This window comes from Alosa sapidissima, chromosome 4, assembly GCF_018492685.1.
Source record: "Alosa sapidissima isolate fAloSap1 chromosome 4, fAloSap1.pri, whole genome shotgun sequence".
Taxonomy (NCBI): domain Eukaryota; kingdom Metazoa; phylum Chordata; class Actinopteri; order Clupeiformes; family Clupeidae; genus Alosa; species Alosa sapidissima.
Window position 1 is genome coordinate 8,018,122 of NC_055960.1, and position 16,972 is coordinate 8,035,093.

The window sequence follows — 16,972 nt, forward strand, 5'->3', positions numbered from 1 at the left end:
CACCTGGATGTCTCAAATTTTTCTTCAGCTGAACAAAGAAAAAATTGAAGTAATTATATTTGGTAAAAAGGAGGAAAGACTTAGGGTTGCCACTCTCCTTGACACAAAAGGGTTGAAAGCAAAGGGTACGGTTACAAATCTTGGGTGTATTAATTGACAGTGATCTAAATTTCAACAGCCACATGAAAGCGATAGCTAAATCAGCTTTTTACCACCTCAAAAATATTGCCAAACTTAGAGGGCTGATGTCAAAACATGATTTAGAAAAACTCATTCATGCATTTATCTCCAGCAGGGTTGATTACTGCAATGGACTGTTCACAGGCCTTCCTAAAAAGACTATCAAACAGCTTCAGGTGATACAAAAATGCAGCTAGGATTCTAACAAAAACTAAAAAGAACTGGCCACATTACTCCAATTCTTAATTCTGTGACTTACTGGAAGCCAGTGCAGGGACTTGACTTTAAAGCACTACTACTTGTTTCTAAATCAGTAAATGGAGCAGGACCTAAATACCCATCAGACATGCCTCCATGGTCCCAGGTGAAAAACCTGTTAGTAAAACCTACTGTTGGGTTTTTGATATCAAAAAAGGCCCCAACTGTAGCCAGTTTTACTTCAGACCAAACTGTTTCTACATATTTATTCTACCTTGTCGTTTATTACTTTACTTTTTTTCTTATTAATTGTTCTTTATTTTTAAATGATTTTACCTTGTGCGTTTTCTTTTTATTATGATCTTGCCCTTCTATGCTTTTATCAGCTATTCCTGTTTTTGTTTATGTAAAGCACATTGAATGACCGCTGTATGAAATGCGCTATATAAATAAAGTCGACTTGACTTTGACCATGATCGCACAATTTCGTCCGAACACTTCCCCATAGGATGCTCTCGTATTTCCTCGCGTATCGGCGCTGTCGCCTCTCTCCTCCTCTCCTCATTCTCTCCTCCTCTGGTTGCATTTAGATAAATGAGACATCCTCGATGACATCGAGCTTGGAACAATTAGATAAATGAGACGTCCTCGATGACCATAAGCTTTGAACGATTTCCGGGGCACTAGCAGGAGGAGCGAGGAGAGCTTTGAGATGAATGAGATTCTTGAATTTCCCCTGGGGATCAATAAAGTATCTATCTATGTATCTAGATGCAGCCCAAGTCACTCTGTTTGAAGATTTATCCATTTAATGGCCGCTGTACTTCACCGGATCACTTTATTTGAAGATGTTATTGTTGTACTTCACCGGAGTTGCCCAGTTGGGGGCTCGTCGTCACTTTTGTAGTCACGTTGTAGTTCATCTGTAGTCTATGTGGACTTTCATGTCCAGCAGTTTTAATGTGAACTTGGGAATTTGCCATTTTTGTCACTTGAAATCTGCATATCCTTCTTTCACCAGCATCTTACACCATATTTTTAAGCAAACACAGTTGTATTTCAGATTGGTGAGCATATGTTTTAACCTTTGTTGTGGCATCCATGTTTTTCACACATTGACAGCAAAGCACATGAACTTCCTGAGAATGACCCGTCCCCATGTCACTTACTTGGCACATGCTTGCAGTCGGATCTCTGCTGCTCCCACACTCACTGACTCTGGGCTGTTGAGAGTCACGTCAAACTTGGGTAAAACTGAAAGGAGGAAGAGACGCCATGGTAACAAAAAAACTTTATTATCCTAAACGTGCCAGTTGGCTTTCCACTATTCTTAAAACATCCTAAAAAACATACTGACAAACCTATATAGCTATACATATTATATATAAACACAAACAAAGCTCTATAGCGCGTCATCTTGAAGGATTGCTAATCTTACAAGAACAGACTAAAAAGGTTGTAGGCCAAATGTGTAGTGAGGGAAAATGTCAGGGACTCGTCACTTACTGGATTTGGTGGCTGTCCGCCAAGACAATTTTCCAACCCGTCTTCTAAATACATGGATGACTTTATAACAGATATATTCTTGTGCTAAATATACAACCTTTTGTGGAATGTTCATCTGCACATTAATATGAGTGTGGAATGTTCATCTGCACATGAATATGAGTGTGGAATGTGGAATATGAGTGTGGAATGTGGAATATGAGTGTGGAATGTTCATTAATATGAGTGTGGAATGTTCATCTGCACATGAATATGAGTGTGGAATGTTCATGAATATGAGTGTGGAATGTTCATCTGCACATGAATATGAGTGTGGAATGTGGAATATGAGTGTGCAATGTTCATGAATATGAGTGTGGAATGTTCATTAATATGAGTGTGGAATGTTCATTAATATGAGTGTGGAATGTTCATTAATATGAGGGTGGAATGTTCATGAATATGAGGGTGGAATGTTCATCTGCACATGAATATGAGTGTGGAATGTGGAATATGAGTGTGCAATGTTCATGAATATGAGTGTGGAATGTGGAATATGAGTGTGGAATGTTCATCAGTTTGGAATGAAAGTGGGACTCTGGAGGAGGACTAGCACGAAGGGACACGCCCACTTTGGGACAAGAAGCCACTAACACACACACACACACACACACACGTGTCACGCTAGACAACAACAACATACCATATTGTTTCACTTGAAACTGATGAGACCCTGTACCCTGCTCTCCGGTCACAGACAGCATGTAGTAGCCCTGGGTAGCCTCTGGGTTGAGGGCGTGAGACAGCTGCAGCATCTTACGCTCCGACGACACGTTCAGCCACTGGCCAATGGTGTTGCCACGGTGATCCTGAGAACGGCCAACAAGCGACAGAGTTTAATACTCTGATGAAACCGCACATTTTGAGAAAACAGAACTCTAAAACTTGTGCTGCTGTTGCACCAGTTCAATTTCAGTCTACAAGCACTTTTTCCTTAGACTCACACAATATGTATGGTCAAGTTCAAAGGAATTTAATAAAGGATATTTTCAAGTGGAATATGAGATGACTAATGTATTAATCTACAGAATAATTCCGAGGGAGAAACACAGTATGGTGTGGGGGAGTAAACATAAAGGCACGTAAGATAGATAAATATAATTATCATTAGTAAATTAGATAAACATAATATAATTATCATTATCATCACATTGAGGGGCAGCAATGGCCCCACTGGTCAGCACTCTGGACTTGTAACCGGAGGGTTGCCGGTTCGAGCCCCGACCAGTGGGCCGCGGCTGAAGCGCCCTTGAGCAAGGCACCTAACCCTTCACTGCTCCCCGAGCGCCGCCATTGTAGCAGGCAGCTCACTGCGTCGGGATTAGTGTGTGCTTCACTTCACTGTGTGTTCACTGTGTGCCGTTTGTGTTTCACTAATTCACCGATTGGGTTAAATGCAGAGACCAAATTTCCCTCACAGGATTATACATATATAAAACACCGTTATGTACACACCTGAAGTGTCACCAGGCTGTACTGTGGAGACAGAAGAGAAATGATTAGTGCTTTTATCTTTATTTAAATGATGATCGTGTTTAAAAACCAACACTATAAAGCACTACAGAGGAGAATATTTGGAATGGATGGTGATTACATAGCAGTGCGTGGAACTGCTCCGAGCTGTCGGCAGTTACAGTTACCATGACCTACCAGTAGAGGGAGCCACAGACATTCAGTTTTTATGTTGAATTACGCCTCAGAGAGAGAGGGCCAAACTCCCCAATATGAGCAAAAAGCACTCAGCTAAGAGATTCAGCCCACACACGTACATTTCTGTTGACTCTGTTTCTGTTCACATGCCAGTTAGGCAGTTATGAGCTTCAGGCAGAGCAGCTTCAAAATCTGCCATTTCTTATTTTAAAGTCAAGAGCAGAACATGGGCAGTATGTGTCAATTAGAATATCAGAAACATGCATATGAGAAATACCCAGAGTTCTGGTTTGCGCCGCCCTAAGTGACTAACAGACACCATTAAGCACCAATGAGAGGCAGAATAAATGTAGGCTTAACATATTTTACATGTGTGCAGGGAAGAACATGCCCCACTGTGAATGGCAGATCATTAATCGTATTAGCGGAGGCGACTAGAATACGCTACTTAATAGATGTATACTAAATCCTGCTATAGGAAGTAAAGTAAATAAAGGCTGCGCGTCATGGAGCTCGTGTTTTTTGTTTTGGATGGGTGCTCAAGTGAGAGGACGCCTACCTCGCTACACAAGTCCCTGAGGGGACGTCTACCTCACTACAGTACAGCTCCTGAGGGGACGTCTATCTCACTACACAAACAGTCAGAAAACTCAGCAGGACTCACCTTCTGCTGAAGGGGAATGAATTCCGTATCCATGGTAACCACTCTGAAATGCACTGCAAGTGAGAATCAGAGTTAGAATCAGACCTTGAACTGGACCATCTGGGTGTTTACAACAACTGACTCTGCGACCACATGCAAGCGTCTATAGGAGGACGTACCTGTTTAGCCTGGGCTGTACATGCAAGCGTCTATTATGACTGGACGTACCCGTTTGGCCTGGGCTGTACATGCAAGCGTCTATTATGACTGGACGTACCCGTTTGGCCTGAGCTGTACATGCAAGCGTCTATAGGAGGACGTACCTGTTTGGCCTGGACTGTATATGGGTTTATCTGTCTGGATGAAGGTCACAGGATCAGGTTTTGGCCTGAACTTCACCCGACTCTCTGAAGTCCAGTGAGATGTACGACCTTGGACCTCTACTTTGATACTCTGCACAGAGTCTTTATTTACCGATGGGGCCTGTTCAACAACAGAGTAAACACAAGATCACTGGCTAACCTAGAGCAGGTAGAGTGACCACAGGCTAACCTACAGCAGGTAGTGACCACAATCACAGGCTAACCTACAGCAGGTAGTGACTACAGGCTAACCTACAGCAGGTAGAGTGGCCACTCTACATCTAAGCAGAAGGGGGCAGCACAATCACCTGCTCATTTTACACACACACACAGCTACGTATCTGGAGCTTGAGGAGTGCACGCTGTGGCCCAGTCTACCTGTGCTTGTAGTTGGACCTGCAGGTGTGTATGTACCTGGCCCCTGCCCTGCAGGTGTGGATGTACCTGGCCCGGCTACTGACCTGGAAGTGGACGCAGCGGTGGAAGTCTGTGTCTGACGTCTCCTGGTGCAGCATCTTCTTCTCGTCTCCGGTGGTCAGATATATGGACATGTGCAGAGTCTCGTTAGGACTCTGGAGGCTGGCACACAGTTTGGCTTCGGATGCTGACCTCATCTGGGCAGGGAAGGTCACCAGGAACGACCTACAGAGATGCAATGTGTTTCCCCACACCCCCTCTGAGCATTCGTACAGATTAAATGACCATTAAATGACTAAGGCATCGTTTCCCAACCTTGGGGTCAGGACCCCATGTCGCCTGAAATTCAAATGGGGGTCGGCTGAGTATAAGGCATCTTAAAATGTACTAGCATGTTACATAAGAATATATATTTATAAAAACCTCTTGAAACTAGTATGTACTAGCAACGTAAAAATAAACTTAAGACAGCGCGGATGACATATTTGATTGATGTGCTTAAAAATCAAAGTACCGCTCTCGACTGGATGTTACACCAGAGATGAGATGCGCGCTCATATTGTGATATGGGTCGCCAACATTTTGTGACATCAAAATAGGCTCACCTGCCAAAAAAGGTTGGCAAGCCCAGGACTAAGGGGATGTTTTAATGCCACTCATGCTTGCAAATGAGGAGATAGCACTAGTTCCATGTATACTGCAGGTGTGCTGGGCGGTATACCGGTTCACAGAATACCGGTGTATATTTTCGTTATGATATGAATGTTTAATATACCGCCATACCGGTGCATTTGATTACACAACGTTCGGAACGCTGCACCGCACGACACTGTTTCAGACAGGACCCCTGTTTGTGACCCTTAAGGCTCAATTTCTCCTTAAGGCTTAATTTCTCCTTAAGTAAGGGATTTATTTAAGGGTGTTGCACGGAATACCATAAATGGTTTCCTTAGTTAAGGAAAAACGTTAAGGGATTTCCCGGCACAAAATTTCTATAGTTTCCACAGAGATTGTTCCACAGCTGTAACTATTTGGCTAGTAGGCGATCGGATCATTCATCTCACCTTAAAAATAAAAATGTTCTAGACATGAACTGAACAATACTAGCTGGCTAGTAAAGATCCTGACTGTCATGGTTGGCTAACAAGACATCCACATGAATTCTGTTCTGTTCAGTAGAAAATGCTGAACACCTGATTAGGCATGAAAAAAAAAAATTCCGTCATATACCATGAAACCGTCATATACATTTTTGGTGATACCGCCCAGCACTACACGGAACCCTGTCCGCGTGCCAAAGACTACACATCCCACCTCCAAAAGGGAACCACAAAGCATCCTTTATCTCTCATTTGGTTCCCACTACCCTCCATCTGATAGATGCCCCCACTACCCCCTCCATCTGATAGATGCCCCCACTACCCTCTCCACCTGATAGATGCCCCTTGCTAGCCTCAGCAGGAGGTACAAGAGGTGATCTGTGTGGACAAGGGGTATGTATACTCACGGCTCTGGCGTTGCTGTGTGTGTGTGTGTGTATGTATACTGACGGCTCTGGCGTGGCTGTGTGTGTGTGTGTGTGTGGGGGGGGGGGGGGGGGGGTGTATACTCACGGCTCTGGTGTTGCTGTGTGTGTGTGTGTGTGTGTGATATATATATACACACACTTACGGCTCTGCCGTTGCTGTGGAGGAGCAGAGTGTGTAGAGGCAGAGTAGCAGCCCTCCAGCAATCAGGATCCTGGTGAGGGCCATTCTGCGCTGATTCTCTTAACTCAGCCTGATGCTCCTGCTGCTGTGCTGACAAGAGGGAGAGGGAGGCATGATGTCCTCGGTGTGGTGGACTTCAGTCTCCACACAAACAAACATTTCCCCACATTACCATGTAGATAGTATGACCTAGGACCTTTCCTGAGTTCATCAGGGCAACATCAGAGAGCAGCATCACCTTTAAAAGCTGCTCCAGTTCCTTTTTGATCTTGGTGATGAGCGGAGGCTCCTGGTATACGAGGGCCGTGTACAGCAGCACACCATCAACTGAAAATGTAACAGAATTCCACACAGTGTAATCTCATTTGTTTACAGATCAGTTCAGATTCTGCACCTTTCCTTTTCAAGTAGGCCTACTTATCTAGCAGTCATCGGCGGCCATATTGCTTGAGGCAAACACCTAATGGCCCCCTTACACCAAACAACTTTGACAAGATTTGGGAAAGATTCTTGAGATTGTAGTCTTTTAACTAATGCCTCCCATTCAAGCTTTATTCAAAAGACTCCACTCTTAAGAATCTTTCCCAAATCTTGTCAAAGTTGTTTGGTGTAAGGAGGCCATTAACCGATCAAATAAATTCACCGGTTTCAAAAAACCCAGAGTCGTGTAGACACTTGCCGTCAATCAGAGACACCCGTTGCTTCTTTATGGAGCTAAATTTGTCTCAATAATATTTGCATACATGCGCAGAGGGGGATCCACAAATATTTCTCAAACTCAAAGATCGTAATTCTTGATTTCGCTTGCAAACTGACAGTTTTATGCGTTTACTAAACAAAGATTATGGAAATTAAACACCACTTATCCATCAAAAAGCTTGTTGTAAAAGGCATAACTTGTTAGATTTAAGAACTAGGTTCGCTAGCTCTGTGTGTTATGAGCAAAGAATCTTTGGTTACGAGTCCCATAGAACAACACTGCCATCTACTGGATTAGACAGTGTCAGCAGGCTACTTGTGGATCTGGGTGGCTTCTCTGCCGCAAAGTTTGTCTCAAAAATACGTGATCCACAAATGCTGATCCACAAATGCGAAAACGAAAACTGTGTGTGCTGGTGATCCACAAATGCAAAATTAGATTACAAAGGCAATTTTCAGTTTTACCAATGCCATTTCGTTTACAAATACACATCTACAATTGTGAAAACCAATTTACAAGTTATAAATGATTTTTTTTATTTTTTTTTTATTTGTGGATGTCAAAACACAAATGCAAGTCAAGAAATATTTGTGGATCCCCCTCTGCACATATACAAATATTATTGAGACCAGGGTAGGAATTTCACGGCGGCCACGACGGCCATGGCCGTCGTAGCCCCTTGCATTGGCCGTGAGGCCCCTTTGAAAATCAGAGGTTTACAGGCCACGGTGGCCTTGGTGCCCCCTTCTTTCAATATTCTGCTTTGCGTCCTACTAATAGCGATTTTTATTTAGCCTGTGGCCTGTCAAAATAATCTTGGCATTCACAGCGCAAATTAATTTAGTCTTTTACGCAGTGGAGAAAGTGACAGCGCAAGAAAGAAAGTGCGTCCAAATTCACCCTTTTTCAGTTGAACTACTCGCGACGTAGCCTATTCATCACACAGACATCACAAGTATCACATGAAAGAGCTTTTTCTCACCTTTTAAACAATGTTAGCCGATAATTGCTGTGTTGAACGGTTCGCGAGAAAAGTAAATAATATCATTCAATTTAATCATACATTCTACTGAAGGTTTTGCGTCCCATGATCTCCCTACCCATTCATCTCGGTGGAATACTTTACGAACCCTTCTTTTAACACATGACAAACCATATATCAGAATAAACAGGAGACCTTACCGAACACAAAGGTGTAAAGCAGTCCCCTGTACAGTTAGCCGTTCCAGAGTAATCCAGTTTTGAATTTGCAGTAAAGTTCGACATCCATGGATGTCTCCAAATTTTGGCTTTTGCACTGTTCCACATGATTTAATAACGGGCCAAATACAAAATAAATGTTACAAATATCGCCTAGATATTGGTAAATCAGAGGACAGCTGACTAAGAGTATGTGAAAGTAGCATTAATGATCACAAAATGCTAAGCATGCATCTAGGCTATTTGAGTTTCTTAAAGCTGAGCTGTGCTTAAATTGTTCAATACATGATTTCATAACAGGCCAAATATAAAATAAATGTTATATATAGCCTATATATCTGTAAATATTAGATGATCAGATGATTTACAGTTCTATGTAATATGTCATGTTTCATGTTTTTGTAATGTTTCATACAGTGATGCAGGTCTACTGCAGTGAATAGGCTAAATACAACTTTGATCATTTTTATAGCCTACTACTGTATAGTTAACTTTGGCCTTGGGGCCCTGACATGGGGCCTTTGTGCCCCCCACCAAATATGCCCAACTGAAGGCCAAGTGGCCTTGCCCCCAGAATGGTGAAATTCCAAGCCTGATTGAGACAAATTTAGCTCCATACTTCTTTGGCCTTGATTGTCGCCGCCATATCATGATTATGTTCTGGAGCCAAATGCGTATCTACAGTGGGCATCGCTTTCAAATGACCACTTCATTCGCGCATTACGCGGCGTGAAGCTGCGTGAAGCTTTAGTACCACTTTCAGCCACTGTGCGTCGCTCTGCCTGCCGTCCCTTACATAATTGTTGCCGAGAGTAATCCCAGCCTACGAATTCAATAACAAAATAAATCATGCATAATTAAACATTACCTCGATTTAGGCTACTTGGGTGCTTAAGGCTTGACTACACGAAAATCGAAATGTGCCGTCTACATTATTGTCAGTGTTGGGGTTAACGCAACTACGCAAATCAAAACAGTGGTGTGATAATTGAGCCAGTAGAGAAATAACTGTTCAGAATTAATCTGTAGCCTTGGGTAGGCTTCTGCAGAAAACAATGTTGTTGCCGATTTAATACTATCTGGCGACGTTTTTAACAGGCTACGCAATAGAGGCTTAGACAACTATGACCCACGTTTTGGTTTCGTAAATTAATTTGCCCTACTTCTTGACTGCAATGTAGTCAATTGACTGCTTGACATGTCATTTTTATTTTTCTGTACAATAAACAATTACATCTGCTTTATGCCACAGAATTACATTCATATTTGGCTGACTGCAGACGCGCCACTTCCCTCCCCATATTCCAAGATTAAGATAGTATGAAGTGCTTTTTGTATAGGCTACCATCATAAAAAAATAGTTAAAACGAATAGCTATTTGCAATTTGACAAAACACTGGTCCTCTTTTTGCGAATGCGAGGACGATATGAGCCTGTTGCATTTAGTTAGATGTCCGAGTCACGCATAATGTTTGAAAACCACTGGCTCGTAATCACAATAATTTAACACACGACAGTTGGATAACCTACTTCATCATGTCCCCATGCCTACATTTTTGTGAGTAGCATAGAGATCGTTAAAAACAATAAAGTATGGCTCTCCGTTTAGGACATTGAAAACTTATATTTTTAATAGACTACCGTCGAAGATGCTGACTTGCAAAAGCCTCGGGATAACACGTTATCTCCACTATCATCAGTCATGCCCCTTGATCAAAGTGGGGAATGAAATAAAAGTTTGAGAACCACTGGCTTAACAAGTTACCTACAGTCCAGAACACAGAATCTGTTGCAATATTCTGATGATCGGCGATGATATCGGCAAATGTTTGTTTTCCAAAGTAAGAATTTCACTTCACCATGCACCTTCGACAATACCTGGCATCATTACAAACATTATTCTGTGTCCTAAAACTGGCATATTTTATGACATTGTGTCATGTAAGTTCTTTGCAAAATCTAGAGAAATGTGTGAGGTGGTCAGCGGGGGACAATTGAGACACACATTGGATTGGGTTATTACTTGAACATTCCACACTATCCACAGCTGTGGTAGGCCTATCAGGGGCAGGAGGATTACTGTCAGCGCAGGCTTTATATAAAATTCTTCAACAGAAGGCCTCGAATGTTGTCTTGTTTGTGGGGCGCTTTGCTTCGCTTCTGTAATTTCGGCTTCATTGAAAATGAGGGCTTCCCTCAATGACCCTCCGAGAATAAATAAAGGTTGAATGAATGCAGGCTTGCCCAAAATAAAGGCATGTGGTTTGCGCAGCCTACAGTAAATAACAGACCCGCCAGAATGTGCGTTATGATGCTTTTTTACGAGCAAGATGTTTTTGGTACCCTACGCACACTGCATGTTCTTAAATAACAATGATCATCAGTAATATTCGAACATTAATTTGGGTAAATGGGCAAGCGTGACCACCTTGATTGGCTGATTGGCTGATGATTGTAACGCGGGCTGGCGGGCATGATTCCAAACACCTCCCTTACGATGATGAGTGACAGGTCTCAGAATGCGTGCGCTACACAAGGACGGAAGATGATGAATAACTGGGGCCGTAGGCTATTCACAAAGGCTTTTATCTTACTACTAGGAGTAGGCTACTCCTAAATCGCACTTACAGATTTTAGATTGGAGTTTTCTATTAAAAGTTATTCACAAAGCCTTTCAGACAACTCCTAAACTAGGAGTGAGTCTTCGTGGCTATGGATGACGTCATTACTCATGCACGAGCTTGACTGAAGTGACCACCTTGATTGGCTGACGATTGTAACGCGGGAATTCCCAACACCTCTCTTCCGATGATGACTGACAGGTGACAGGTCGGAGAATGCGTGCGCTACACAAGTAGTGCGAAGGACGGAAGATGATTAATAACTGAATAAAAAGGCCTAGCCTAAATGAATAAAGAGTAAGGCAAAACAGATAGCTTAGTAGCCTAATGAAACATAGGCCTATGGATTGATGCAGTAGCCTACCTTTGCAACATTATTAAATTAATCTGTCACCATATGCCTAGGCTACGTTTGCAAAGAGGAGAACATTTTAATTTGATTCACAATGAAACGTTACATTTCATTTACATGTTAACAATGAGTAGTTTTGGTTGTTGTTGGTGGCGTTATTGCATCCCTTTTATGAATGCAAAATTGTTCCCTCGCGATTGGAAGCTCCTGTTGTGCATAGGCTATTTCAAAACATCGCAACGTAAAATGCCACAAAAAAGCTGTTTATGAATAGGTCTTAGTGAGTTAGGAGTCCTCTCGACTTAAGCTGTCCCAGACTTAGGTGCTACTTTTAGGTCTAAAATGCTTCGTGAATTACTTTTTGTGAAAAAATTAGGAGTCCTGAAGTTAGGAGTGCCACGCCCATTATTTTTAGGAGTTGCTCCTAAATTCGCCAGTTAGGAGCTACTTTTAGCCTTAAAATTCTTTGTGAATACGGCCCCTGAATAAAAAGGCCTAGCCTAAATGAATCAAGGCAAAACAAATAGCCTAGTGGCCCAATGAAACATACGGATTGATGTAGTATCTTTGTAACATTATTAAATTATTCTGTTACTATGCCTACGTTTGCAAAAGAGAACATTTTAATTTGATTCACAATAATGTTACATTTAATGTACATGTTGACAATGATTAGCCTAGTTTTGGTTGTTGTTGGCGGCGTTATTGCATGTTAGTTATGCCTACAATGCAAAATTGCTTCCTCGCGATTGGAAGCTCCTGTAGCTGCATAGGATTTCAAAACAGCAGGTTTGTGAATAGGTCTGTGAGTAAGGAGTCCTCTTGACTTCTTTTAAGCTGTCAGAGGTGGGAAGGTGGGATTTTTTGGGGGATGGGCCGGATTAACTGGGCACAATTGTCTGATGGCCCCCCTTCCCCCCAGCCAACGTGAATCGGGTGGTTATTTAATAGGCCTATCGTGAAGATTTTTCCTGCCATCTAAGGCACGAGCGCATCTGTGAGGCCAAGCCTCACCAAGTAGCTCATTTGTTTACAACTAACATTCCATTTAATTAAACTGCTTTATAGGCTATGCCGAAATAGTTTTCAACATTTTGAATATTAGTGTCGGGTGAATTGAAATGTTCTCAAAGTAGCCTTATGGCTGAAAGCTGCTTGGGACACCACCCCCCCCCCCCCTCCGTCAAGCAATATAACCATACAAACGCGCTTCCTGCACTCATTGTTTCAAAAGGAGTAATTTTGGCTTTGTCAGAACTGAAGAGCTGTGGACGGCACAGCACGGTATGCCCAATGAAAATAAATTAACGCAACGCAACGCAACACAACACAGACCCCGCTTCTCTCGCGTCAGTCACTGACATGAACGAAACACAGAACCCGCTTCTCTCACGGCAGTCACTGACAGTAACCTAGAATAAATGCATGGGGAAAAACACTTCCCCATGACAAAGACATCGTAAAACACTGAAAGTTAATATTTTGTCACTAGCAACATTCATCTTTCCTTTGTCAAATGTATTATGTTCCAAGTACCCTATGCGTAATTCTGCTTCATAAAGTTGAACAAATACATTTGCTTATTTCACAGAAAAATATAAATAGCCAGTCTACAGTGCAGAGTTGGTAAGTTATGGTAGGCCAACTTGCAGTGAACATACAAACAGGGGAAATTATTTCTCTTGCAGCCGAGTAGCCTCAGGTGCGCACGTAGACATAAGGCCGAACATGCAAGCGCCAATGAATCGTGCTTTCGCGACAATCGCGCCGTTAAACTTAAATAGGTTAACATCACTCTAAGTTCGCCTTCAAGCAAAGAAAACGATTATTTGAAGACATCTGTTTCGTTGGAAGGGCAAGGGGTAGCAACAGAGCAACACAGAGACAGGCCCGATGGCAGGGCTGTTATGAGAGTATTAAAATATGGGATATTCTACGCGAAAACATTAAAACGGCAAGACAGCGGGGAAAGTTAAAATACGTGATAAACACGGAAAAAGTTGGCATGCATTGTTTCGGTCCCCGTGCACAGGGATTATTTGTCATACTATTAATCACATATGATTATTTGTGAAATTGTGCAAACAGGCGCAACACATTTGAAAAGGAAGGACTGGTATGCAAGCTCACGGGAAAGATTGATTTAAGAACGTTATCACAAAGTGTGTGGCTGTGGCGCGGGCGGAAGACAATTGGCAGGTCATGTCTTTAACAATTCTGTCGGAGGGTCATTGAACAATTTCTAGCAGGCAAGAGAGGGTCATGCAACTTCCAACTGAAGCACTCAAAATTCCTCCGGTGGCCCCTTCAATAAATAACGATCAGTCACTAGATTGCTGCTGGGCTATAGGTCTTGGTTCTGTTAACAACTCATTGTCAAATGCATAGCCTATCTCGCGGTTGCATCCATTACAAACAAACATGCAATGTGAACGTCTGGGATTGGGGAGAGCACTACATGCTCTACTGAATAAGCACGAAGTCAACCCTTTAAATGAAAAACACTCTTTAATAATCCAAAAAAATAAACCGCTAATGAAGTAAACTTGTGACCATCAAAAATCGTTTATCGCTTGTAACTCCGTGATACCAGGACGTAACAGGAAGGCATTTGGCTGAGCAACGGAGGTTAATATGCTCCATGTTTTGTCCAAATGATGACTGTCTATCATCGTTGCACTCGGAGAAAACCGGAATGTTTCATTCGTCCCCGTTTCAATCATCCCGGTTCTACCTACTCAAAACGCAGATAGAACCTTATTATTCTAAGGTAGCGAAATAGCGTTCAGCATGATTCATGCCCAATTAATTCCCCCTGTTAAAGTGTTCGCCTTTGTAGTTTGGTTTCGTGATAGCCTATGATAAACGGCTTATGGCCAAATATGTGAAAACGTTAAAATACAGTAGGCGATAAACCCGGAAAAAGTTCACAGTGATTCTTTCATAATCACTTTGGAGGGTCATAGAAAAATGTATTGCTGGCGAGGGAGGGTCACGTCTTTTTGGACTAATGCTCCCAAAACTCCTCCGGTAGCCCCTTAAATAAATAACGAACAGTCCCTAATGAAGTAAACTTGTGACCATCAAAAATCGTTTATCGCCTGTAACTCCGTGATAACAGGACGTAACAGGAAGGCATTTGGCTGAGCAACGGAGGTTAATACTCCAAATGATGTCTGTCTATCATCGTTGCACTCGGAGAAAACCAGAATGTTTCATTTGTCCTGCGTCTACGGCTGCAAACGGGATTCACTCGCAGTTAACCAAATATTTCTTTATTAGGGCAGGGCAGGCATATTTCTGGCTATTACATTATTTCTAAACCAGTCTGCTAAAGTCTGTAGTGAAGTCTGTGTAGGGTTTTCCAGGCTCCATTTCTTTTTACGAGACACCCTGCTCACTTGAGCCATCTACCGGTTGTTTGGGTTGTTGCAGCGTCTCACTGGAAAAATACAAATTAAAGTCGCGTGATACCGCATGGACCGCGAGTGAAGCTGGCCAAGTCGAAGCACTGCCCACTGTAGCTTTCTAATATCCATTTTCGCCGCCAGTTCTCAAGGCTACATTGCAGGCACAGATAGCCTACTCAACAATATCCTAGCCTACTTTGCAACAACTAAATAGTTAATGTTTAGGACCAATTAAGTGAAATTGGACAATTTCCCGCGGTACACCTGATCTCTCACGGCACACTGGTTGAAAATCACTGAGTTAGGGGGGGATCATGTAGCCTAGAAATCTAGACGCGCCCCAGCAGGGCTACAATTACATTTGCTGCCAGGGCTAGTCTAGCAACTCTCCGTTGGCTTGTGAGCTCCAGAAATCGAAACTTAATCAGGGCATTGAAATTGTGTATAGAGTCGTTTGGTGGGCTTAACATAATGATTGGTGGCAGAGCTTCAACAGTTTGGCTTGAATTCCCTGCTACTTGAAAACAAATATCCTATTGCGTCCTATTGCTTGCAGAGGGAATTTGAAAGACAACTGATTATTCCGCCCCTCGGACTGAGCACTGCGAACGGTGAGTGCCCAGACCCTACATTTTAATGTGGGTCTGGCTCGCCAGGCTAGGGATCATGGTAAATAAGTTGAATTTTCCCTTGGGGATCAATAAAGTATCTATCTATCTGTCTATCTATCTAAGTGGAGCCTCCAATGTGCTTAATGTAATAAACGTGTGTGTGCTGGTAGTGTAATGTTTGTTCACATTTAAGGAATGAATGCAATCGTGCCAATCGGATCCCTGTCAGCGTGTCGTCAGATATCAATAGCTGCGTGGGATGACTTGGCCTATGATCAATACTTTTGTCCCAAAAAGGACCAGGATTGTAACATAAAGATACACAAAGGACTTGAATGGCTGACTGGTAGTAGCTTACTTTTTAAAGAGTCTGCAGAGATGAAAGTAGCCACAATGGATAAACCGTTGGGTTTTAAATTGTTAAAGCTCGCAAACATAAACTTCTCCATTTGAATCTCCTGGCCCCCACCCCATCTCAACATGTCCGCGAGGTTTTCGGAGGCCTACGAAGGGCAAACTTTACTGCGCAGTCTGAGGACACCGAGTTAACCAGCATGCAGGTAAACGCCTCCACATCGCCCCTCTTGCGCGGCTGAACACAACGCAACAACTTTCCCAAACATTTGGACGGATTTAATGTAAATGATAAAGGAAAGCGCTCGTTTGTGGTCCAGATAAATGAATGTTAATGCGTCTATTCCATCTACATATCACAATTATGAAATCCACAATGTGAATTGTTTTATCAAACTTTTTCCCGAGTGAGTCTGAAGTAGAGGCTTGCTTTACCTGATAGGCTCCAATATCTATGAGGCTGGCGTCGCACCGCGGTAGAGCCTGAAGTTAAACGTGTAGAGTGTCTCACCTGTAGAGAGTGCGGCGTTGGGGAACGGGACCGCGTCTACCACGTGTTCGTCAGTGAGTCTGAAGTAGAGGCTTGCTTTACCTGATAGGCTCCAATATCTATGAGGCTGGCGTCGCACCGCGGTAGAGCCTGAAGTTAAACGTGTAGAGTGTCTCACCTGTAGAGAGTGCGGCGTTGGGGAACGGGACCGCGTCTACCAAGTGTTCGGTGCTGTGTTGCGCCTGCGCCACATTAGATAAACGGTATGTGGGCGTGCTCAGCAACGTCCTTCGCTGCGAGCCTTACTGGCAGTCTGATGTGCAAGAAATGTAGGCCTATTCCCTTCACTTGAGAGTGGACGACTTAATGTAAAATGACATGTGCAGCCATGGGCATTTAATTCAGCGTGTTTGAGTTCTGTGTGTGTGAATGACGAAGAGAAGTCCATGGTGCAGTGCGAAAGTTAGAATAGGCCTATTAGGCCAGTCAATCTAGCCCAAAAAGAAAATTGCAACAGAAATGCCTTATAG

At 42.9% G+C, this 16,972-nt stretch overlaps 1 protein-coding gene across 6 annotated transcripts in view; it reads right to left on the bottom strand.

Moving 5' to 3' along the window:
• The window catches only part of LOC121706371 (alpha-2-macroglobulin-like protein 1), a 38,380-nt gene extending 21,609 nt beyond the window's left edge, over positions 1–16,771 (bottom strand). Inside the window, exons 1-9 of one of the 6 annotated variants that reach the window (XM_042088005.1) lie at positions 16,621–16,771; positions 6,943–7,031; positions 6,667–6,789; positions 5,040–5,220; positions 4,540–4,699; positions 4,238–4,290; positions 3,379–3,399; positions 2,567–2,732; positions 1,548–1,632 (exon numbers count right to left, since the gene is read on the bottom strand). In XM_042088005.1, the coding sequence (XP_041943939.1) occupies positions 1,548–1,632; positions 2,567–2,732; positions 3,379–3,399; positions 4,238–4,290; positions 4,540–4,699; positions 5,040–5,220; positions 6,667–6,749 (749 nt within the window). In that variant the 5' untranslated portion in view covers positions 6,750–6,789; positions 6,943–7,031; positions 16,621–16,771. The other 5 variants (XM_042088001.1, XM_042088003.1, XM_042088000.1 and 2 more) reach the window with 5 other exon arrangements.
• Between the last annotated feature and the right edge of the window lie 201 nt (positions 16,772–16,972).